This window comes from Schistocerca serialis, chromosome 3 (assembly GCF_023864345.2).
Source record: "Schistocerca serialis cubense isolate TAMUIC-IGC-003099 chromosome 3, iqSchSeri2.2, whole genome shotgun sequence".
NCBI classification, from domain to species: Eukaryota; Metazoa; Arthropoda; class Insecta; order Orthoptera; family Acrididae; genus Schistocerca; species Schistocerca serialis.
In genome coordinates this window covers 570,868,565-570,893,049 of record NC_064640.1, presented here as the reverse complement: position 1 = coordinate 570,893,049, position 24,485 = coordinate 570,868,565, and the positions used below count along the sequence as shown (strand labels likewise).

Sequence of the window (24,485 nt, the reverse complement as noted above, 5' to 3'; positions counted from 1 at the left end):
TTACGGAGCACGCGGCATTCAATTCGTAAGCGAGGAGCAGTGGTGGGAATGTCCTGGGAGAGTGTTCGCAGGATTCTTCATCTTGATTTAAAATTTCATCCGCACAGACTACAGATGGTACAACAATTGAAGGACAACGATTACCGGTTACGATTAGGATTCTCTCAACAAATGATAACAAAAATAAACAATGACGATGAATTTCTAAACAAGTTGTGGATGTCAGATGAGGCACATTTTCATCTCACATGTTATGTGAATAAACAGAACTACCATTACTGGGCAAACACAAATCCTAATGACGTTCATGAACGCCCTTTACATGCTAGTAAAGTGACAGTATGGTGTGGTGTTTCATCACATGGGATTATCGGAGTGTATTTTTTCGCAAATGAACAGGGAAACACAATAACTATCAATGTTGATCATTACGTGGAGATGTTACGAACTTTCATTACACCTGCATTGAACCTCTTTCTAAACATTCAAGATGCCTGGTTTCAACAGGATGGAGCGACATCACACACTGCACGGCAATCAATGGCATATATGCGAGAATTGTTTGACCATCGTGTGTTCTCACGATTCGGTAACGTTCCATGGCCCCCTAGATGGCCAGATTTATTCGTTTTGTGATTTTTTCTTATGGGGCTACCTCACAAAGTCTACACGACTTGACCAAGAACACTGGATGAGTTAAAACAGAGAATTTGGGATGCAATTCACAGTATCCCAGCTGAGATGTTTAAGCGATCAGTGAGGAATCTCAACAGCAGATTTCACGAATGTATTGGCACAGGAGGACGCCATCTAAAGGACGTAATTTGTAAAAAGTGATAAATGCCGTTAATGTCTCAGTTACTATGAATGCAGTTTCTATCCTTCATCAGTTTTAGTTTTATTGTATTGTGGAAATGTTCCCATTTTTCTGTCACCCTGTAGATGAAGATGAGATGGGAGATAGGATATTACAAGAAGAATGTACCAAAGCACCAAAAATCTAGCTCGAAACAAGGCCAATGCAGTAGGCGACATTCCCTCAGAATTATAAAGATTCTTGGGAGACCCAGCCATGACAGAGCTATTCCATCTGGTTTGCAAGCTATATATGACGGGGGAAGTACCCTCAGACTTAAAGAAGAATGCAATCATTCAATTTCCGAAGAACTCTGGCGCTCGAAGGTGAGAATATTACTGAATTATCTGTTTAGTTAGCCATGGTTGCAAAACACTGACACGAATTATTCATAGGAGAAGGGAAAACTGGTAGAAGCCGACCATGGGGAACATCAGTTTGGCCTTCAGAGAAATGTAGGAACACATGAGGCAATACTAACCCCACGACCGCCGGCCGAAGTGGCCGCGCGGTTCTGGCGCTGCAGTCTGGAACCGCGAGACCGCTACGGTCACAGGTTCGAATCCTGCCTCTGGCATGGGTGTGTGTGATGTCCTTAGGTTAGTTAGGTTTAACTGGTTCTAAGTTCTAGGGGACTAATGACCCAGCAGTTGAGTCCCATAGTGCTCAGAGCCATTTGAACCATTTAACCCCACGACCAGTCTCAGAAGATAGGTTAAAGAAAGGCAAACCTACATTTATATCATTTACAGATATTGAGAAAGTTTTGACTGGGATACTCTCTTTGAAACTCTGAGGGTACAGTGAATGAAAAATTAATTACAACTCATACAGAAATCAGATTGCAGTTGTAAGAGTTGAAGTAAATGAAAGTGAAGCAGTGGGATTGTGAGACAAGGTTGTAGCCTATCCCTGTTGGTATTCGAGTTTTACATTGAGCAAAGAGTGAAGGAAACCAAGAAGAAATTTGGAAAAGGAGTTAAAGTTCAAGTAGAAGTAGTAAAACTTTGAAGGTTTTCTTATGAGGCTGTATCTCTCTCAGAGACAGCAAAGGACTTGGAACAACAGCTGAGTGTAATTGATAGTGTCATTAAAATAGGTTTAGGATGAACATCAACAAAAGTATAGCAAGGGTAATGCAATGTATCAAATTAAATCGGGCAGTGCTGAGGGAATTAGATTAGGAAGTAAAAAAACTAATAGTAGTAGATTAGGTTTGCTATTTGATCAATAAAATAGACAGGAAATAAAATGCAGACTGGCAGTAGCAAGGAAACATTTCTGAAAAAGAGAAATTTGTTAACATCAAGTATAGATTTAAAAGTTAGGAAGTCTTTTTTAAAGATGTCAGTATGGAGAGTAGCCTTGTGGGGAAGTGAAATGTGGATCATAAACAGTGGAAAGAAGAAGAGAATAGAGACTTTTGAGATATGGTGCTACATGACAATACTGAAGTTGAGGTGGACAGATTAACTAATGAGGAGGTATGGAATCAAACTGAGGAAAAACAGAATGTATGGGACAACTTGACTAAGAGAAGGGATTGTCTGATGGACACATCCTGAGACATCAAGGAATTGTCAGTTTGCTAATGGAGTGAAGTGCAGGGGTAAAAATTGTAGAGGGAGGCCAAAGGATGACTACAGTAAGCAGGTTCAAATGGGTATAGGTTGTCATAGTTATGCAGAGATGAAGGGGGCTTGAATAAGACAGACTAGCATGGAAAGCTGCATCAAACCAGTCTTCAGACTCAGTTCTACAACCAGTATGCTCTGACACCCACTACACTATCATTAAAGCTGTACCAACTGCTGAAGCTCTAGAAGTCATCAGATTTTTTGTCAAATACAAAATTTTGAAGCATGAAACACCATATTGAATGGCCTCTTATCATGGAAAGGTATTTTAATCAAGACAGATGTCAGAAGTAATTTCGTGATGCAACATTGTGCAAGGATGACAACTGCCTACTACCAAAAACAAATGACCTGCCACATCATTTATTAAAATGCACGCTGGACTCAAAATTGGAATGATGACAGTTCAAATCTGCGTCCGGCCACCCAGATATAGGTGTTCCATGATTTTCCTAAATTGCTTCAGGCAAATGCTGGAATTGTTGCTATGAAGGAGCGCAGCCAGTTTTCTTCCTCATCCTTGACACAGTCCGAGCTTTTGCTCCATCTCCAACGATCTCTGTGTCGATGGCACATTAAGACCAATCTTCCTTCCTTCATTTATTAAAATGTCCTCAGATAAACCATTTATGTAGAGCAGATACACAATACAAAATTGCCTGTTGTGGAATTTGGGCACAACAAAGCAAATTAAGACGCTACAGATTTCACAGTTTTTCCTGACCCATGATTGAGGGACTGTATAACAATGGATAGTGTGTGTCCATTTGAACCTGACAGTGCTCAGTATGGTTACCTCAAACAGGCTGATCACTATAGTGTGTTTAAAATAAGTTCCGACTTTTGACAGTTCAGTACGGAGCGAGGGGAGGGATGCGTAGTGGCTGGGCGCGTCAGCAAGTGGACCGGACAGGCTCGCTTGACTGCGTGATCAGCAAAACGGCCGATCTGCTATCTTTCTCAAACGATTTTAAAGAAACTAATCGGTAATAAACTCTCATTCTAGCGCAGCTTATAGTTTAATTAGTCAGCTTCATGATGAGCCGCTTATCATTTCATTAATGGTCATTGTTATTGTGATATTTCAATAGTAGGTAAACTACTGCAAGAAATTCTTAGTTTGCAGTGAAAAATACGGGTCGCTGTGAATTTGTGTTTGGTGCGTGTTATGCTACATGCTGCCGCGTATTAAATGTAGATAATATATTGAATTATTCCTTGAACTTCGTCTGTTCCTAATCTCGAAATAATGGAATGTGTGTAAAGCCTTCAGTCACTAACTCGTGCGTCAGTGAAAAAACTAGAGTGAAATATTCATAAACTTCTCGTATCTCACACCTGGTTTGAGATATCGAAAAAAGATTTTGGCAAAAGGTAGCGCGCAAAGACTAGAGTGTTTTGCCATATGATTACTTTGCGAAACTTCCATATCTACCGCGAGATTCAAGCGACTACAGATTTTTTTCAATGAAGTAATGTAATTATTTATGTCCATCGATAGCTAATGAAACGAGAACTGCTGTGGGTTTTGTAACAATATAAGTGAAGTTACGCATTTATTTTCCTACCGAGAATGGGTTGTTTCATAAAGTATTGTCCTGACTTGCTAGTTTAATAATACACTATTTCAGCATTCTGTTGCAATTTCATATCCATTATAATGTTAGTGAGATGAATATTTCTAAACTCTGCTAACATGGCAACAAGAGAAGTTACGCATCCCTCAAAACTCGTCACAGTCCTTCATGAACAAATGTCTCCTCAGCTACCTTCTCAGTATGGCTGACAACTCAAGACCAGTCCTGTCGTATAGCGTTCGCAGTGGCTTCTTTTCTCAATATTTCAAAATCACTGAGCGTTAACTTGCTGCTGTTTATTGCATCATTACTTTTCACCTAGGTCCACATGTTCTCAGTCACATTCAAACGAGCATGATACGGAGGAAGCACGATTGAGCTATGCCCTTTACCAGTACCCAGTTCGTCGACCTGGAAGCGTGAAGTTGTGGTTTGTACAGCACTAAAAGTTCCATTAACACAGCTTTGTACATGGTAGGTTCAGCTTTATCTCATGGAACATTTCTTTGTACCCAGAGCAAATTATCCATTTTCCTCCACTACACTGTTGAAGCTTTATGCATCACAACACAGTGGTAAGGCGTTTTGCCCATTACTATTGTCGACTTCCAAGGTTTTTTTTTGCAGCAGAACGTTATCTCACCAGCCAGTAGAAGCGTTCTTGGACAGCACTTTTATTGCAAATCTCGTATTCAGATGTATTGCACTGTTGTTATTAATGCAACACCAACATAAAATGCTTGTTCACAATACCTACCAACTATGGAACACTTAAACCCTAGAAAATACGACTCTGAGTGCTGACGAATGTTGCTTCATGTAATGTGTGACACCACGTGGTTTCATGGTGAGCCACACAGAGGCACTTTATCAGCCGAACCGCAGGCAGCGGGGCAGGGAATGCCAGCTCAGCATTGATATTACCTGTGTGACGGCGTCACGTCCCCCTCCAGTCAGCCAAACGTCAAGTATCCCAATAAATTTGAAACAACTGGGATGCATTTGGATCTTGACCATTAACATTGTAATTCCGAACACCGACCTGTAAGCAACAACCCAGGTGACTTAATATGAAAGTTTATAGCAGTGTGAAATATCAGAATCAGAAAAATTAATAATGCTACTTTGGTCCTTACCAAATGCTGTGTCATTTGTCACTCATCACCTACAAAGTTGAGAATGTTGATCGAACTTTGAGAAGGCAAAATTACTAGAGATGTTATCATGGTCTTTCCCATGAAGATCTGTCCTGCCCTGCAACAGCAGGTCAATGATGGGAGTTTCCAATACAAGGAACATTAAGATCTGCATGACGATTGCGATGCCTTGGCAGAAGTAATTCTGTTCACATGTCACAGTGACCATGATGATGTGACAACACAACCAGAATGTAGGAATCCACCACTGCTGCCATATGAAAGCCCTTAGGACCCAGATTCAGGAAGATACAGTCCACCTTCGGCAGTTGTTTATGGTAGCTGGTGACATGAGGGTCACTGTTTCAGTTCTGCCTTCTGAAATTTTTTGTCATTCATCATCAAAGATTTGTAGGGGGTTCTGGGACTTATTAATGCAATATTGGAATTTGTGTGAGCATTGTACGTACGTGTGAGTGGGAGCATGCTCTGCTGAGGTAGGAAACTCAGCTCTATATGTACTTATGTATTTGATCAATAGGCCGTCCCGTGTGGCCGAGCGGTTCTAGGCGCTTCAGTCTGGAACTGCGCGACTGCTACGGTCGCAGATTTGAATCCTGCCTTGGGCATGGATGTGTGTGATGTCCTTAGGTTAGTTAGGTTTAAGTAGTTCTAAGTTCTAGGGGACTGATGACCTCAGATGTTAGCTCAGAGCCATTTAAACCATTTGATCAATAAACATGCTTTCAGTCTGAAGCGTTATAGGTTATTGACAATCTTGCACTCATAACTGATAATTGATTTTGGCTTTTTTTCTGACACTGTAAATAGAGCTTTAATTCTCATATAATTTTGTCCATTTTCAGAATTTTGATTTCTTAGATATGTTTCAGGAATTTGGATCACTTCCTCTCCTAGACATTTGAATTGATACGGTTTTAGAGACCTAGTTCATTTTTAGGGCTGCAGCATCAATAGAACACAATATTTCTAAAGTGTCTGCACCTGGCTTAAATGTGGAATCCATGAATGAAGCCAAGGTGTCGTGAGTGGAGCATTGTATCAACATCAATAACTCGTGTGAGAAAGTCATTGTCCAAAGCAGGGTTGAAATCTAAATAGCAGCTAGATGAGATTTAACTGAGCTCATGAAGCCTACTATACTAGACGAACCTGCAGCTGCTCACTTAGCTCTGTGCTACTATCAGGTTGGCCAGTGTCAGTGGGTAGAGCAGCAGAACTTCCTGCCATCAGGAGGAGGACCATCAACTCAGGGTCAACCCCATCAGGAAGCCTGGCTAAGGACTGGGGGTAGTGGAGGTGGGTCGAGCGTATGGAAGGGCGCTGCCCTAGGGCCACCTGGGTGAGGGACAGTTGGGATAGAGAGAATAGTTCTGGCTCCATAGATTCCCAAACAATCACCCCTCACCATGGTGGCATGGGGGCAGAAGTCACAAGAGGGAGAAAGACCTGGCTGGAGGCGACCCCGGTGTGTGATCTGTGGGTCACAGGCAAAGACAACGAGAGGCACCAGTAGTGACTGCAGTCGTCACTGGAGCTTTTTGCAGTGACGGGTCAGGCAAATGTGGCTGACAACTATGTCAAACAACTGACTAGCCATTTGGGCCATGATGACTCCTTCAGTTGACCCTGAACACCGGTCGACTGTGCATACCTCTTTTGGAGTGTAGCGAGACCACAATTTTTGCTTTGGTGTACAGGACGGAACCATTAGGACTGTTCAAAAGCATTTAATGAAACTGGAATGTGATCCGAAGCAGCATGACTTCAAACACTTTGTTATAGGAAATGTTCAAAATTTCCTCCGTTAGCGAGGATACATGCATCCACCCTCCATTGCATGGAATCCCTGATGCGCTGATGCAGCACTGGAGAATGACGTATTTTATCACAGCCGTCCACAATACGAGCACGAAGAGTCTCTACATTTGGTACCGGGGTGACGTAGACGAGAGCTTTCAAAAGGCCCCCATAAATGAAAGTCAAGAGGGTTGAGGTCAGGAGAGTGTGGAGGCCAGGGAATTGGTCCGCCTCTACCAATCCATCGGTCACCAAATCTGTTGTTGAGAAGTGTACAAACACTTCGACTGAAATGTGCAGGAGCTCCATCGTGCATGAACCACATGTTGTGTCGTACTTGTAAAGGCACATGTTCTAGCAGCACAGGTAGAGTATCCCGTATGAAATCATGATAACGTGCTCCATTGAGCGTAGGTGGAAGAATATGGGGCCCAGTTAAGACATCACCAACAATGCCTGCCCAAACGTTCACAGAAAATCTGTGTTGATGACATGATTGCACAATTGCGTGCGGATTCTCGTCAGCCCACAAATGTTGATTGTGAAAATTTACAATTTGATCACGTTGGAATGAAGCTTCATCCGTAAAGAGAACATTTGCGCTGAAATGAGGATTGACACATTGTTGGATGAACCATTTGCAGAAGTGTACCCGTGGAGGCCAATCAGCTGCTGATAGTGCCTGCACACGCTGTACATGGTACGGAAACAACTGGTTCTTCCGTAGCACTCTCCATACAGTGACGTGGTCAACGTTACCTTGTACAGCAGCAACTTCTCTGACGCTGACATTAGGGTTATCGTCAACTGCACGAAGAATTGCCTCGTCCATTGCAGGTGCCCTCGTCATTCTAGGTCTTCCCCAGTAGCGAGTCATGGTCTGAAATGTTCCGTGCTCCCTAAGATGCCGATCAATTGCTTCGAACGTCTTCCTGTCAGGGACACCTTCGTTCTGGAAATCTGTCTCGATACAAACGTACCGCGCCACGGCTATTGCCCCGTGGTAATCCATACATCAAATGGGCATCTGCCAACTCCGCATTTGTAAACATTGCACTGACTGCAAAACCACGTTCGTGATGAACACTAACCTGTTGAGGCTACATACTGATGTGCTTGATGCTAGTACTGTAGAGCAATGAGTCACATGTCAACACAAGCACCGAAGTCAACATTACCTTCCCTCAATTGGGCCAACTGGCGGTGAATCGAGGAAGTACAGTACATACTGACGAAACTAAAATGAGCTCTAACATGGAAATTAAGCGTTTCTACCGGGCGGTCGCAGAGGGTGGGCTTACTGGTAGTTGGGAGCTCCAACGTCAGGTGCGTAATGGGGCCCCTTAGGGAAATGGCAGCAAGAGAGGGGAAGAAAACCAATGTGCACTCCGTGTGCATACCGGTGGGAGTCATTCCAGATGTGGAAAGGGTCCTTCCGGATGCCATGAAGGGTACAGGGTGCACCCATCTGCAGGTGGTCGCTCATGTCGGCACCAATGATGTGTGTCGCTATGGATCGGAGGAAATCCTCTCTGGCTTCCGGCGGCTATCTGATTTGGTGAAGACTGCCAGTCTCGCTAGCGGGATGAAAGCAGAGCTCACCATCTGCAGCATCGTTGACAGGACTGACTGCGGACCTTTGGTACAGAGTCGAGTGGAGGGTCTGAATCAGAGGCTGAGACGGTTCTGCGACCGTGTGGGCTGCAGATTCCTCGACTTGCGCCATAGGGTGGTGGGGTTTCGGGTTCCGCTGGATAGGTCAGGAGTCCACTACACGCAACAAGCGGCTACACGGGTAGCAGGGGTTGTGTGGCTTGGGCTGGGCAGTTTTTTAGGTTAGATGGCCTTGGGCAAGTACAGAAAGGGCAACAGCCTCAACGGGTGCGGGGCAAAGTCAGGACACGCGGGGACCAAGCAGCAATCGGTATTGTAATTGTCAACTGTCGAAGCTGCGTTGGTAAAGTACCAGAACTTCAAGCGCTGATAGAAAGCACCGAAGCTGAAATCGTTATAGGTACAGAAAGCTGGCTTAAGCCACAGATAAATTCTGCCGAAATTTTTACAAGGGTACAGACGGTGTTTAGAAAGGATAGATTGCATGCAACCGGTGGTGGAGTGTTTGTCGCTGTTAGTAGTAGTTTATCCTGTAGTGAAGTAGAAGTGGATAGTTCCTGTGAATTATTATGGGTGGAGGTTACACTCAACAACTGAGCTAGGTTAATAATTGGCTCCTTTTACCGACCTCCCGACTCGGCAGCATTAGTGGCAGAACAACTGAGAGAAAATTTGGAGTACATTTCACATAAATTTTCTCAGCATGTTATAGTCTTAGGTGGAGATTTCAATTTACCAGATATAGACTGGGACACTCAGATGTTTAGGACGGGTGGTAGGGACAGAGCATCGAGTGACATTATACTGAGTGCACTATCCGAAAATTACCTCGAGCAATTAAACAGAGAACCGACTCGTGGAGATAACATCTTGAATCTACTGATAACAAACAGACCCGAACTTTTCGACTCTTTAAGTGCAGAACAGGGAATCAGTGATCATAAGGCCGTTGCAGCATCCCTGAATATGGAAGTTAATAGGAATATAAAAAAAGGGAGGAAGGTTTATCTGTTTAGCAAGAGTAATAGAAGGCAGATTTCAGACTACGTAACAGATCAAAACGAAAATTTCTGTTCCAACACTGACAATGTTGAGTGTTTATGGAAAAAGTTCAAGGCAATCGTAAAATGTGTTTTAGACAGGTACGTGCCGAGTAAAACTGTGAGGGACGGGAAAAACCCACCGTGGTACAACAACAAACTTAGGAAACTACTGCGAAAACAAAGAGAGCTTCACTCCAAGTTTAAATGCAGCCAAAATCTCTCAGACAAACAGAAGCTAAACGATGTCAAAGTTAGCGTAAGGAGGGCTATGCGTGAAGCGTTCATTGAATTCGAAAGTAAAATTCTATGTACCGACTTCACAGAAAATCCTAGGAAGTTCTTGTCTTACGTTAAATCAGTAAGTGGCTCGAAACAGCATATCCAGACACTCCGGGATGATGATGGCATTGAAACAGATGATGACACGCGTAAAGCTGAAATACTAAACACCTTTTGCCAAAGCTGTTTCACAGAGGAAGACCACACTGCAGTTCCTTCCCTAAATCCTCGCACAAACGAAAAAATGGCTGACATCGAAATAAGTGTCCAAGGAATAGAAAAGCAACTGGAATCACTCAATAGAGGAAAGTCCACTGGACCTGACGGGATACCAATTCAATTCTACACAGAGTACGCGAAAGTACTTGCCCCCCTTCTAACAGCCGTGTACCGCAAGTCTCTAGAGGAACAGAGGGTTCCAAATGATTGGAAAAGAGCACAGGTGGTCCCAGTCCTCAAGAGGGGTCGTCGAGCGGATGCGCAAAACTATAGACCTATATCTCTGACGTCGATCTGTTGTAGAATTTTAGAACATGTTTTTTGCTTGAGTATCATGTCGTTTTTGGAAACCCAGAATCTACTCTGTAGGAATCAACATGGATTCCGGAAACAGCGATCGTGTGAGACCCAACGCGCTTTATTTGTTCATGAGACCCAGAAAATTTTAGATTCAGGCTCCCAGGTAGATGCTATTTTTCTTGACTTCCGGAAGGCGTTCGATACAGTTCCGCACTGTCGCCTGATAAACAAAGTAAGAGCCTACGGAATATCAGACCAGCTGTGTGGCTGGATTGAAGAGTTTTTAGCAAACAGAACACAGCATGTTGTTATCAATGGAGAGACGTCTACAGACGTTAAAGTAACCTCTGGCATGCCACAGGGGAGTGTTATGGGACCATTGCTTTTCACAATATATATAAATGACCTAGTAGATAGTGTCAGAAGTTCCATGCGGCTTTTCGCGGATGATGCTGTATTATACAGAGAAGTTGCAGCATTAGAAAATTGTAGCGAAATGCAGGAAGATCTGCAGCGGATAGGCACTTGGTGCAGGGAGTGGCAACTGACCCTTAACATAGACAAATGTAATGTATTGCGAATACATAGAAAGAAGGATCCTTTATTGTATGATTATATGATAGCGGAACAAACACTGGTAGCAGTTACTTCTGTAAAATATCTGGGAGTATGCGTGCGGAACGATTGGAAGTGGAATGACCATATAAAATTAATTTTTGGTAAGGCGGGTACCAGGTTGAGATTCATTGGGAGAGTGCTTAGAAAATGTAGTCCATCAACAAAGGAGATGGCTTACAAAACACTCGTTCGACCTATACTTGAGTATTGCTCATCAGTGTGGGATCCGTACCAGATCGGTTTGACGGAGGGGAAAGAGAAGATCCAAAGAAGAGTGGCGCGTTTCGTCACAGGGTTATTTGGTAACCGTGATAGCATTACGGAGATGTTTAATAAACTCAAGTGGCAGACTGTGCAAGAGAGGCGCTCTGCATTGCGGTGTAGATTGCTCGCCAGGTTTCGAGAGGGTGCGTTTCTGGATGAGGTATCGAATATATTGCTTCCCCCTACTTATACGTCCCGAGGAGATCACGAATGTAAAATTAGAGAGATTAGAGCGCTCACGGAGGCTTTCAGACAGTCGTTCTTCCTGCGAACCATACGCGACTGGAACAGGAAAGGGAGGTAATGACAGTGGCACGTAAAGTGCCCTCCGCCACACCCTGTTGGGTGGCTTGCAGAGTATAAATGTAGATGTAGATGTAGAACATGTTTTCTTCATTTGTGTATGAGGAATGTTTCCTGAAAGTTTGGCTGTACCCTTTTGTAACACCCTATGCATTGTGAGGGTGTGGACCATACATCAGCCTCTGGGCTGAAGGCACTGTGGAAATGGGTGGTGGTCAGATGTTCAGTGCTGTTGGGGCAAAATGTCATCACGAACTGAGTGGATGTAAATTGGGACGCATTGTCTGATACCAGGCTGCAGGGTACCCCTCAGTGGCAAAAGCCCTCCAAGGGCAAGCATGGTAAAAGGTGTAGTTAACAACGGCATGCCTGTGACAAACAGAAAGTTGATGAAGGCATCCACCACCAGCATGTAGATAGTGCCCAGGAATGGCCCCTTGATGTCAATCCTGACCCAAGGGTGGGCAGGGTGGGGCCATGGTGAAAAATACTGAGCTGGGGATGCTTGATTGAGAGAGCAGGCACAGCAGAACCAGCATGCACATTCAGTGTTGGCATTGATGCTGGGCCAATAAACTTGCTACCTGGTCAGTGCCTTCATGCGCCTCATCCCCAGTGTAATGCATGAAAGGGCTTGAGGATGCAGGGCTGGGGCAAGAGTAGAATTATGACTCTGAAGTGTAAGTCCTCCATGGCCAGTGTTAAAACGCCATGTGTGCTATTGAACTCGAAATGCAATGTGAAATAATTCCAAAAAACTGAGTCAGTCTGGTGGTAAATATGCTCCACCACCCCTTCTGGATCGCCAACAAAACCTCGCATGGGACTGGATTGCGGAATGCTGCCAAGGCGATATTACACGCCATCAGTGGCAATTCATCCAATTTTGTTTGCAGCTGTTGTACCAGTGCAAAATAAACAGTATTCTGGCAAATCAGTTCTGTGTTGGGGCAAAGAGGGAGGCAGGACAGGGCATCTGCATTTGTATGTTGGGTGGCAGGACGAAAATGGATTTCGTAAAGTTAACTGCTTAAAAACAAAGCCCTGCAGCAGACTCTGTGCCATCTTATTTGGGAACTTAGACTGATTCCTGAACAAGGAAATGGAGGGTATGCGATCAGTCAGCAAGTGAAGTTTGCAGGCTTACAAATACACATGAAACTTCTTGACACCATAAATGATCACTGAAGCCTCCTCCTCAGTCTGGGGATAATTGAGCTGTACAGTGTTTAACATTTTGGAGGTGAAGGCAAGTGGGCACTCTGAACAATCTGACGTGGTCACACATTACTGTGACATCTCTATGACAAAGAATGTGCCTCAGGTAATTCATGCTGAGGACAAAGAAACAGCTCTTTTCCAGTTGGCAGCAGAGTCCATTTTCCAGGTGCTTTTCAAAACAGGCTGGCAAGATACTTGCGAAGCTCTGCACTCATTGCCCCTATAGCGATAATGTCATCGAAATATACTTCGCTACCCAATTAAAGGGTCACATTTTCGAAACTCCGTCTTACTGTCCCATTACAATGCAGAAGTTTGAAATTTGGCCTGAAGGTGTCTACAACCTTTCTCTTTGATAGTGAAAAAGCGTGGCACCTGCAACTTCACCCTCAGGCTCAGTGATGCTTCAAACAGCAAGGTGTTGACATATGCAAAAAGGGTAAGAGCTCAGAAGTTCATGTGATGTGTAATGTGTGTTAACGATATCACATTGGCACCAAATTTTGCTACAATTCTGCCCAATATCACTGTCAACATCGTACATGATGGGAAGGTAGTTATACCCCTTCTTATGTACACGTCACCCCTTCCTTTGCAATGGAGGTCAGAACTGCGATGCCCAGATTTAAAATCACGTGGTTTTCTTATGGGTGTCTGTGGATAACATCTGAGGTATATCACTACTCGGAATCAACATGAAAAGGCCTCAGGCAGTGCCATGAAGTATGTCAATGAAACCACCATTCCTTTTGGAGTGTTGATTCCCACACATTCCATGTTCGAAAACAACAGTTCACTGTTGTGTCCTGTCCACACGTCTAATTTAGGGTGCCTGGGAAACCTGCTTTCTCGGATCGATAGACAGTTCAAGCAAATCGTATTAACAAAATTTATTACAAAAGGAAATGATTGCAGTACTTAACTTTTTGAAATTGAGAAGTGTTGCACTCAATGGGCAACAGACAAATTAGAAATCTCTTCAGTATACGCAACTCGTAACATAAGTCGCTGCCGTAGATCTCGTAGAACGGCTAGTGTTCCACTGGGCTGTGGCCAGGCAGTGAGGCGCTTATGTCCCCTCCGTGTAGATGGCGCTACTGTCTCGTCGTCATCTTAGCGAGGGGTCGGTCAGCATACTAAGCGTACTATTGGCTGAAGTTGTCTCACTGCCCTCTCTGCTCTAACGTTCTTGACATTAAGCCGGAACATTTACTGTGTGATTTCCTACAGGATGATGTTCTTAATCTTTGACACTGCTGACACCCCTCTGGACGAATCTACCCTTCTGTAAGGACATAATGGGCATGCAACCACACTGAACATGATTACATCCCTTTGGAGTGTAGTGCAGCTTGTTTGTGTTCTGGCCTACAGGGCAGAACCACTAGGGATCGTTCAAAACCATTTGACAAAACTGGTATGTGATATGAGGTAGCAAATGGTGTTCATGCATTTTCAGTCCTCCTGTTTCATGCCCTCCTGATGCATATTCATGGGCATGGGGGTATGACATTGACACATGCATGAATAGAAGGGCAAAGGGTCCCTCTAAGGCCACCCCAGTTTGGATGCCACCCATGCACTTTATTGGATACTTTAAAAGTTGAATCCTCTGTTGAAACTACTTTTGGAAAATGGTAAGTGCACTTGAAATCTCAAGTGCCTAGCAATTATACCTGCATGAGCTGAACAGTATATTTAATACTAGTAATTGCTCTGAATTCTCATCAAGTGGCAGTTGGAGGAGTATATCCTAAAAAATGAATTTTTGTAAACTAGTGGCCCACAGCTAGTTTAGATAACTAATCCTCAGGATAAGGCAGTAGGTATAGATCAATGTTAGACTGTAAGTAAACTGTGGACTTCAAACAACCACTAGTACTTAACAACCCATTCAATGTTTAATGATCACCATAGGCATTGTCCATTGACTTGTGAAAACTGAGGACATAATATCGTGGTCCTGAAGCCACACGAGTTCTGCCTGAACAGTCTCATGAGCTGCAAGTGGAAGCAGGTGAGCTCGACAAAATTTAGGTACTTCCAGAGGCATCAAATAAATGTGACTCTTGAAGTTACACATACATACCAAACATTGGTTCATAAAGCTCCGTATATGACGTGCACAGGGCATCAGGATCAGAGAAAGGAGCTGTGGTTGTCACTAAATTGACTTGGACTTCTATTGTGGACCCAAAACTGCTAAAACTGTCTAAGCCATTAATGTTAATATCAGTACGGGAGCATATGACTAGGAAGGTTTGTATGCATTCAACATTTTTATACTTAGCTGCCAGTGACAGTTCCGGAAGGAGAGGAATGCACCTGTGGCAGTAAGACAGGACATGATATTGTGTATGTTGCACCAAGGTGAAGCTGGCGGCGTGTGTTCTTGTTCAACAAGATGTGTAGCTGGAACTCTATGGACTGGCTGAATGACATCAAAGCCAAAATGAGTTTTCATGGCAGCAAGGAAATCCTATAGTTCTCCATCCATGACTGTGTATTGCAGCGTAGTCCTCATGTTGCTCTTGAGCATGTGGCTGTATGCCACTCATTGACAGATAATGGCCAGGTGACCCATTTGCCGCAGGCCCAGCAGTTTTCTACATGATGCAGGCATCGGATTCTGTTGTGCTTGCTGCCACATTCCAGACAGGACTGCAGATTCTTTGATGTGCGTGACATCTCACAACCCCAAGGAGGGAGGGTGTTTCTGACCTGCTGAGTGACCAGTGCTTGCAGCAGTGACTAACAACCTAAGTAACTTGAGTATCATTTGTAAGAACCTGCTGAGCTTTCAAAGCAACCTTGAAAGATTTTGCAATTTGAAGTACGTCACCAAAACTAGGATCATGTTTAGCTAAAGCTTTTGTAGTGACCTGCCTGTCAGGAGTAAGGTGCACAGTCACACATGGAATCAATGATTCCACAAAGAAAACCTTACAGTTGTGGCACATGAAACTGCACTTCCTTGTGAGTCCCTGCAAGCCAGCAGCTGATGCTGTACATGCCTGCCCGTGTTGTTTATGATGCTGATTAAGCTGGAGCCTTGCTGGAGCAAGGTGTATCAGCTGACTGTAGTATTCAGTTAACAGGGCACAGAGATCACTGAAAGACAATTCACTGGCATCTGAGAGAGGTTTAATTTTTTGCACCTCTTCTTATAAACAACTATTAGAAGACAAAGGCAAAGAACTATGCTCCCCACCAGAAATGTTATAAGCAAAGCAGTTAAGTTCAAAATGATGATGGTAGACTTCTCAGCTCTTTGACAACTGGTCAAATGCAGTGAATGGCTATAGGAGCATAGCCACGACCACTGACTGATGTATTTGTTGCTGCTGAGACACGAGCAGGAGAAGAGCAGCCTGTTGCACCTGAGCTGCAAACTGTTGCTCTTGTAGCTGCTGCAGTGACATCTGTTACTGCCAAAGTTCCATGAACGTTGCCGTAAACAAGATAGGGTAAGAATTTGTTGCCACTAAAGTGTGCATTCCTTTCACCATTGTGTAATGCATGAACAAACCCAAGGTTGTCTTGAGCGGAGCACTGTATGAAAACTTCGAATGTAAGCTAAAAACTCTGTGTTCAAAGGAGGGTTGAAATCTGAATATCAGCTTGGTGAGATTTAACTGAGCTCACTGCAGCATACTACAGTAGACGGGCCCACAGTCGTTTGCTTAGCTCCATGCTGCTATCAGCTCGGACCATGTGACCCTGTGATTGTGCCTCAGGTGGCATTGGACAGATGCTAACTTATAGTGCCTCAGATCCACTCTCCACATTCTTTCCTGGTGGGGATATTATAAGCGGCAATCAGAAGGTTTCTTTTTGAGGGAAAGTTGTAGCGCATATGCAACACAGTGCACATCTGTCACCTGTTGAACATCGGTGGTTGTTGAGGATGTCATAATTTATTTGAACATTTGAGACCCCGGGAGAAGCTTAAGTTTTGTGTGTTTCAGTTTTTCTGATGTTATCTGTAGTATGACATTATTGGTATGTTGTGTTGTCAGGCCTCACATTCAAGTTTATGATTTAGATTGTTTATGGTTTACATAATCACACTTCACAAAGTCCATGTTGCTTCCTTCAACTCTTTTTATAATTGAAATACCCATTCAGCTCTCTTTATGTTGTAGTGAACATATTATTTAAACCAAATTGAAAAAAAATTGCTTTTGGGGTTACATAATAGACTTAAAATCATATTGTTTTGCATAATTAATGTCAATAAAATCAGTTTCACTTTGATAATTAGACCTGTGAAATAAAGTTGTAAGTCTATCCCTGTTGGCACTTTCTTGTAGCACTTGCTTGTGTGCATGCATGTCTCTGACCCTATGTTTCTATGGATTAGTCTGTACTGGTGTTTTTGACATTCATAATTTTTTTAATGTATCCTGATTGAAATTTGGTGTAAGAAAAGTGTTACTTCCTATATCTGTACATGTTGATCCCAATATTGTAATAATTGTTGAAATTTGCTGATTAGGTGTCAATTTCCACCCATTTTACTAAAAAATCCTGAATGAATTTCTTCTATGGTATTATCAGTGGAGAGGAAATACACAAACATGTTTTTGTGTGTGCAGCGGTCTGTGGCACCTTCCTCCCGTCTGCAGAAAGAACCAGAATGCAACCTTGTTAAGGGTGATTTGCCAGCTGGACAGTCAGAAACTGCCTGTTCAACACCTGCACCAGTGCTTTCGGACACAATAGAGGAGCCCGAAGAGTGTCCTCCGAAGAGACGAACACTACATTCTCTCTTAAGTGTGGAACAAGAGATAGTCCAAATATTGGCAGAAATGCAAATGAAGGTACTGTACTGCAGCTTAAATGTTTTGAATGTAATTACCAAATAACACAAACTCAGTTTGTAGTTGTGATTCTGCTGTTTTGCCTGTAACTTACGTGACAACTCAGTTTTCTTCATAGGAATACCAACTGGCTTGAAAAACATGTAGATTAAACCAAAATAAGTACACTGAATGTGAATAATTTGGTATTGGCTGTTATTACATATAGACATACTATCTATTAGTGACATGTGAAAATTTGTGCCTGATCCGGACTTGAACTCAGATTTCTCTCTTCACAATCAGTCACATTAACCACTTTGACTATCCGTACGTGCCTCCTGGACCAGCTCAAACTTCCATATTCCTATATCATTGTATTCTAGTCCCCTACATTCGTAATTTGATGCTCACAGCATTACTCTTTATTCCTGCACCAGTAAGAATGAGTCCAGGAGGTGTGCATGGATAGCCAAAGTGGTTAATGCAGCTGCTTGTGATAAATGGGAAATTTGGGTTCGAGAAATTTTCATGTGTCACTAGTTGGTAGTACATCTATACCTAATAAGGCTGAGCCAAGGCATTCACACTCAGCGAATTTATTTCGAACTAATTTGATACAGTCGTTTATCGCTAGTAATGTCAGTCTCTTTCCATCATACAAGTAAGTATTACACACCAAGTTGGGCGAAAAGATAACATCATTTGGTCATGATTTCTCAGATTCTCATTCTCACTAGTGTGGGAATCCAGTGTAATGCTGCAAGCATTAAGTAATAAATGTAGGGGACTGCTGTGCAAGGATGTAGTGATATGTGGAAGTTTGGATCGGTCCGAGAGGCATGTGTGGATAGCCAAAATGGTTAAGGCAACCATTCGTGGTAAGTGGGAAATCTAGATTTGAGTCCCAGTCTGCACAAATTTTTATGTCCCTAATAGGTTGTATATCGATACCTAATACTACTGATGCCATGATATTCCCACTGAAGTAATTTATTTCGAAATAGTTTTGTAGAACTGTCAATAGTAATTTCTCTTCTTTCAGACATACAAGTAAGAAGTAGATTAAAACTGAATCAGCTGTAGGAGAATGTCACAGATTTGAAATTCATTAGTGAAAGACTTAAGAATGTAATTGATGAAACTGGCGTCAAAGGAAAGACTCAAAATAAGCTGTGTTCAACATGTAGTTTGTGAACACAATTGGAGAAGTACTTTTAATAGAATATGCAGATGAAAGTAGATGAGTAAATTATTGCTTTTATAATAGCCATGATTGTGTTCACCAAAGGTGGGTGCCCAACAAATGTAGCAGGAAGGAATCTCCACTGCCACACACATCTGTAGCTAAATGGAAGTGGGCTTCCTGCACATTACCTACAATCTCTTCACAGGGCAGTATCTCTAAAACAAACTCCTTAAGCAACACATGAGAAATAATAATGTCATTTACAATGAAATGAACACCCTTAGCTGCTTACAGGCGTTGACATATGCCAACGGGGTAGGTGAAAATGTGTGCCCCGACTAGGACTCGAACCCGGGATCTCCTGCTTACATGGCAGACGCTCTATCCATCTGAGCCACCGAGGACACAGAGGATAGTGTGACTGCAGGGATTTATCTCTGGCACGCCTCCCGCGAAACCCAAATTCTCAACTACATTCATAGTGCCCCCACCCATTATACTCATTACTCACGGTGCATTGCTGATTCCCGTAAGAGTTCGGGCACGGAAGAAGAAAATGGTCAAGTGGCCAGTGAGCCTTAACTATATATATACGAAGATGGTATCTGTTCTTTCAGACATGTCCGAAAGAACAGATACCATCTTAGTATATATATAATGTCATTTGTTGAAATGAAATCAAAATATACTTAGGTTTGGTATCCAGAGAAGGTGTGGCACTGATGTAAAGTCCTGCATCAATGCTACTCTAACACAGTAGATGATTATTAACTAATCTAATTGAAGTTCAGTATGGAGAGAGTTTAAATTCAGTTTCTCAATAGACAAACACTTCGATTGTTACCCTGTGAACTATTTGGTGGATGTATCAAACTGTTTTGGGTTTCAGCAGTGTTTGTGGTGACAGATTTAAGTAATGGTTGGGAAATGTCCTATTTCAGTGTCTTATGTGAAAGTACAAAATAGATCACGGTGTGAGTGCTGTCAAGGAGGCGAGTGACCATGCTTTTTGACACTTTCCCGACAATAACTGCTTCAGGGGTTCACAAGTGTCACATCAGATAATGTTGTGAAAACTGCATAATATTTTAACAAGGCAGCTGCCCATCATCCTCAGGCACTTACTTTTATGCTGGGTTGCCAGAAAAGCACAGTCACCAAAGGGTGGGGCTATAATGTCATTGTAGACGAATCATAAAGAACGTCAACATCAGGAGCCCCCGCTAGAGAAACACGCCACTATCATTGCACGTATGACGCGGGCAAAGCGCAGCTGCAGAATGCAGCTCAGCATGTGCACAGGCAGAGTGTTGGCCCCCAGTTTAAGTTTCCTGACTTTGATTTCCCAGTAAGTGTTGACACATTGAATTTGTTCGACTGTGGGTGACAATGCCTTAGTACTGCCGGTGCTAGTTTGCATGCCTTGCTAACTTTTAATCATGTGCCTCTGTTGATCAGGTTGTTAACTGTATGTATCTCCACTGTTTCTTGGATGATGGAGTTCCAATAGATGGAGATGGATGAAAGGATCTCTGTATTTCTGTAGTTCTTGCTATGTCCTGTGTCCAGGCAGTGTTCAGCAACAGTAAGCTCTTATGGTTGACCTAATCTGGTGTAACATTTTTGTTCATCACATCTATCTTTAACAGTGCAACACGCCTGGCAATTATACGGTATCGCACACTTGCATATTTTATGTGTTTCTGGTCGCCTTAGACATAGGTTGTCTGTAGCAGAACCCAACATCATTTGCACTTGCTTTGGAAGGCAGAAGACACACTTAGTTTGATGTTTCTTGAATAGCTTGACAGTTTTAAAGCACATGGCACCAACATAAAGTAGAGAAACTGTGCTTGTGCAGTTCTGTTTCTTCTGGCTGTTCTTGAAGCTTAGTGTATTCTGGTTGACACACATTTCAGATCTGCTTATCAAAGTATCCATTGTGCACAAACAGAGTGAAGATGGCTAAACTCTGCTGATTGGCTCTCTGGATCAGAGATCCCTGTGAACTAGTGTCCGTAATACACTACTATGTTGTGATGGGTGGTGGCAACTTGTAGTTATAGGTCAGTGTGATTTGGTTTACAGAACACATAGTGGCCCAAGGAATCACCTTTTTTCTGTTGGCCAAGACATCTAAAAATGAGAACTCTCAATTTTTCTCCTCTACCATTGTGAAGCAAATGCTCAGCTGGAAGGAGTTCAGGTGTTAAGGAAATGAAGGGAATGTTGCTGTCCCGTGTGGCCATACCACAAAGGTGTCATCCACATACCTCCAGAAATGTTTAGGTTTTCAAAACTACTGACTTAGTGCTTTGTTCTCAGTCTTCCATAAAAAGTTTAGCTACTATGGGAGACACAGGGGGATACCCATAGCAACAAAATCGAGGTAAGCATATACTTGAAAAGATGTGAGATTTCCTCCTCCAGCTTAGCTCATATGATGAGCAGCTGTCTCATTAAAATATTGTTGAGCTCTCACATTATCTAACAAGATGCCTGTGAACCACTGAAGCAAGGAAAAGCAAGTTCTAACTTGACCAGAATAACAAAGTGACTGTCAGTTAGATTTGTTAGTTCAGTTCACATGTGTGATGTGGGCACAGCAGCAACAGCTGTGTAGTTCAGCACTGAATTCCTTTGTATATTTGCTATTACCATTGCAGGATCACAAGAACCTTAACCTTTTTTCTGTTCACATTCACTTTTAGCTGCAGGCTTTATTTTGCATATTATAAAGAAATCAACTCAAAAAAACAAACCATATGACTAAATGAATTGCAACAGTTACATTAGAGACTTTGTCACAAGCAGAGCGATATGCTAATGGTGAACGAAAGAGTAGGTGCGACCAATTTTGTTCTGTGGTTGAAGGTTGCTATGGTTTGCCCTTTTGTAAACAGCTAGCCATCCATCACTTTGTTATTCTAATCTAAGATAGAAATACTGGTAGACTTCCACATGGAACACATATTGTAATAAATGAGGAAACTGCAACATACTGTAGTTCAGTTAGATTCCAGTTTGCCAGAATTAAAATAAAGAGTAGTAAACTGGTGTGAACAGTGAACTCTTGAGAATTTATGTTGCTCATATGTTGTTACAAATGAATCCTAGAAAAATAGGTGTAAATATCTATAAAGTTAGTGCAGAATGATGTTAATCTGGAAAAGGAGTAGGGGAATTTTCAGACAAATCTTGTAAGCAAACCATTGCAAGCTAGAGGTTACAAGATGAGCTCTTAAGATACAGAAGCACTTCAGTTGAAACTAAAAGTGCAAAAATGCTATTGATAGAGTAAAAGTTGTCTGTTCAGCCAATATTCAAGCTAGACTTTAGTTAGTTTCCACCTTAGTTTGCATCATGACTCATCTCAAACCTTCAGTCACCTGTACCTTTCTTGTACCTTCCCCTCTCCCACCTCATTATTGTAGTGTCAACATGTCTTCCAGAAATAAAGTTAAAATGTGTTTGTTTTCAGACATATTGGACTTGAATGTGTTTAGAATGTACCATAATATGCAATAGACCATAATATATTCAATAAATTTGTTTCATCACAACAATACAGCAATATATTTTTTTTCGATAAGTGGCGTTATTTGCGTACACAGTCCTGCCACTTTAATGTGACCACCATCTATGTCTGCCGTCAATGTGCAATAACAACTCACTCACGACAGGTGGCAACACTAGAAGTCGAGGGATGTGGGAAACAATACAGACACTGCTGTAATGCATACATGGAGTGATTTATCTGAATTCCAAAAGGGCATGATTTTCGGCTTTCGAGCCATGGGTGGAAGCTTTTTGAAATGCTTAAGTTCGTAAACTGTTTGTTTGCTGACATGGTTAAAGTATGCTGTGCATAGCAAAATGGTACTGTGCAAAACTGCCACCAAGCCAACTGTGGTGCATCACGGGCCGTAGAGGACAGGGGTGAACAGCAACAATGGAGATGTGTATGTGTGAATAGATGTGCAACTGATGAGCAGCTAACTGCTCAGATGAACCAAACGGCTACCAACAGTGTCTCTTCTAATGACCATTCAATGAACGCTACTGTGTTTGGAACTCCACAGCAGGCGCCTGGTTCATGCACTCTTGATGACTACTGTTCATTGCCAACTAAGGCTGCAATTTGCACACCAGTACAGCAATTGGATGTCCACTGAGTGGCAACAGGTGACCTTTTCAGATAAATCACATTTATGCTCCATTGGACAGATGGCTGTTGGCATGTATGGCATGAAACATCTCAAAGCAAACACCATGCAACAGTTGTCAGAGGGATCCAGGTCAGAGGAGGGGGCATCACATTCCGGAGAATGTTTTCGTGGCATTCCCTGAGTGATTTTGTCATTATGGAGGGACAGTGGCTCAGTACAAGTATGCATCTATTCTTAGGGCCCGTGTCCACCCAGCATGCAGTTTGTTTTTCCTCGGCATGATGGCATCTAGCAGCAGGGCAATTCAACATGTCACCTACCTCACAGTGTACATGCTTGATTTGAAGATCATCAGGATGAGTTTGCCATACTTTAGAGGTCACCAAACACCCTAGGTTTAAACCCAATTGAGAATATGTGGGACCACCTTGCTTGGGCTATATGTGCCATGGATCCTCAGCTGAGAAGCCTAGCATAGCTGGCCATGTCACTGGAGTTGGCATGGCTCCATGCCCCTGTCAGTACCTTCCAGAGTCTCGTTCTCTCACTTCTTGCATGTCTCATTGTGGTCCATGCTGCAAAAGGTGGTTATTCGGGCTCCTGACAGGTGGTCACATTAATGTGACTACAGTGTAATTGTTAGGTGTTCAGCATTGAGAATTCGGAATATCAAACATATTTCAATTATTTTATAATGTAATTAGTATTTGGTCTGAACATGTCTTAAAATCTTGGTGACTCATGCCAATTTTTTAAATATTATTTTCATTGTAACTTGCCCTGGAACAATGCTTGACCACAAATATACACTTCCTGTTCATAAAATCTAAGCTGAGAACTAATGAGGTATGCAAAGCAAACATGTTTTACATATTTTGTCAAGAACCTTACTTTTGTTCGATAGGTACTCAGGCTGCAAAGCACAACTGTTATGAGGTGTGAGGACAGTATCTGACATTAAATTGGAGAGAGAGAGAGAGAGAGAGAGAGAGAGAGAGAGAGAGAGAGAAGATTGGTTCTGTGTGTGTGTGTGTGTGTGTGTGTGTGTGGGCGCGCGCCCGCGCATGCACGCACACACACACACACCTTTTCCTCCATAAGATCTTAATTTTTTTCAAATATATTGTTATTTTGTCATATTTGTACATGGATGTATTTTTTATTTATGTGTTCAGATATAGTTTGTTATTAAATTTATGTCACTGATGAAAATTGATTTATATCATATGTAAAATTTAGAATTGTTCTTTTGTACTGAACTATCTGTCACTGATAAGAATTTTGTCGAAGCTCTCAATACCTTTCTTTCTTTCTTTTTTAATATCTGGGTTCTGTTTGTTCATTTAAGATGTTATTCAGATTTTTGCCACATGTGTATAGATTTCTACATCCTCTAAGATGCTCATGTAGCTTCCTTTTTCTGCTGTATGAGAAATG

The 24,485-nt window shown here is 42.5% G+C and overlaps 1 protein-coding gene across 1 annotated transcript in view; it reads left to right on the top strand.

The window, feature by feature from the left end:
- The window catches only part of LOC126470462 (microtubule-associated protein futsch-like), a 525,429-nt gene that overhangs the window by 102,720 nt on the left and 398,224 nt on the right, over positions 1-24,485 (top strand). Inside the window, exon 3 of the mRNA XM_050098320.1 lies at positions 17,487-17,711. Coding sequence (XP_049954277.1) covers positions 17,487-17,711 — 225 coding nt within the window. The remainder of the gene's footprint in view (positions 1-17,486; positions 17,712-24,485) is intronic.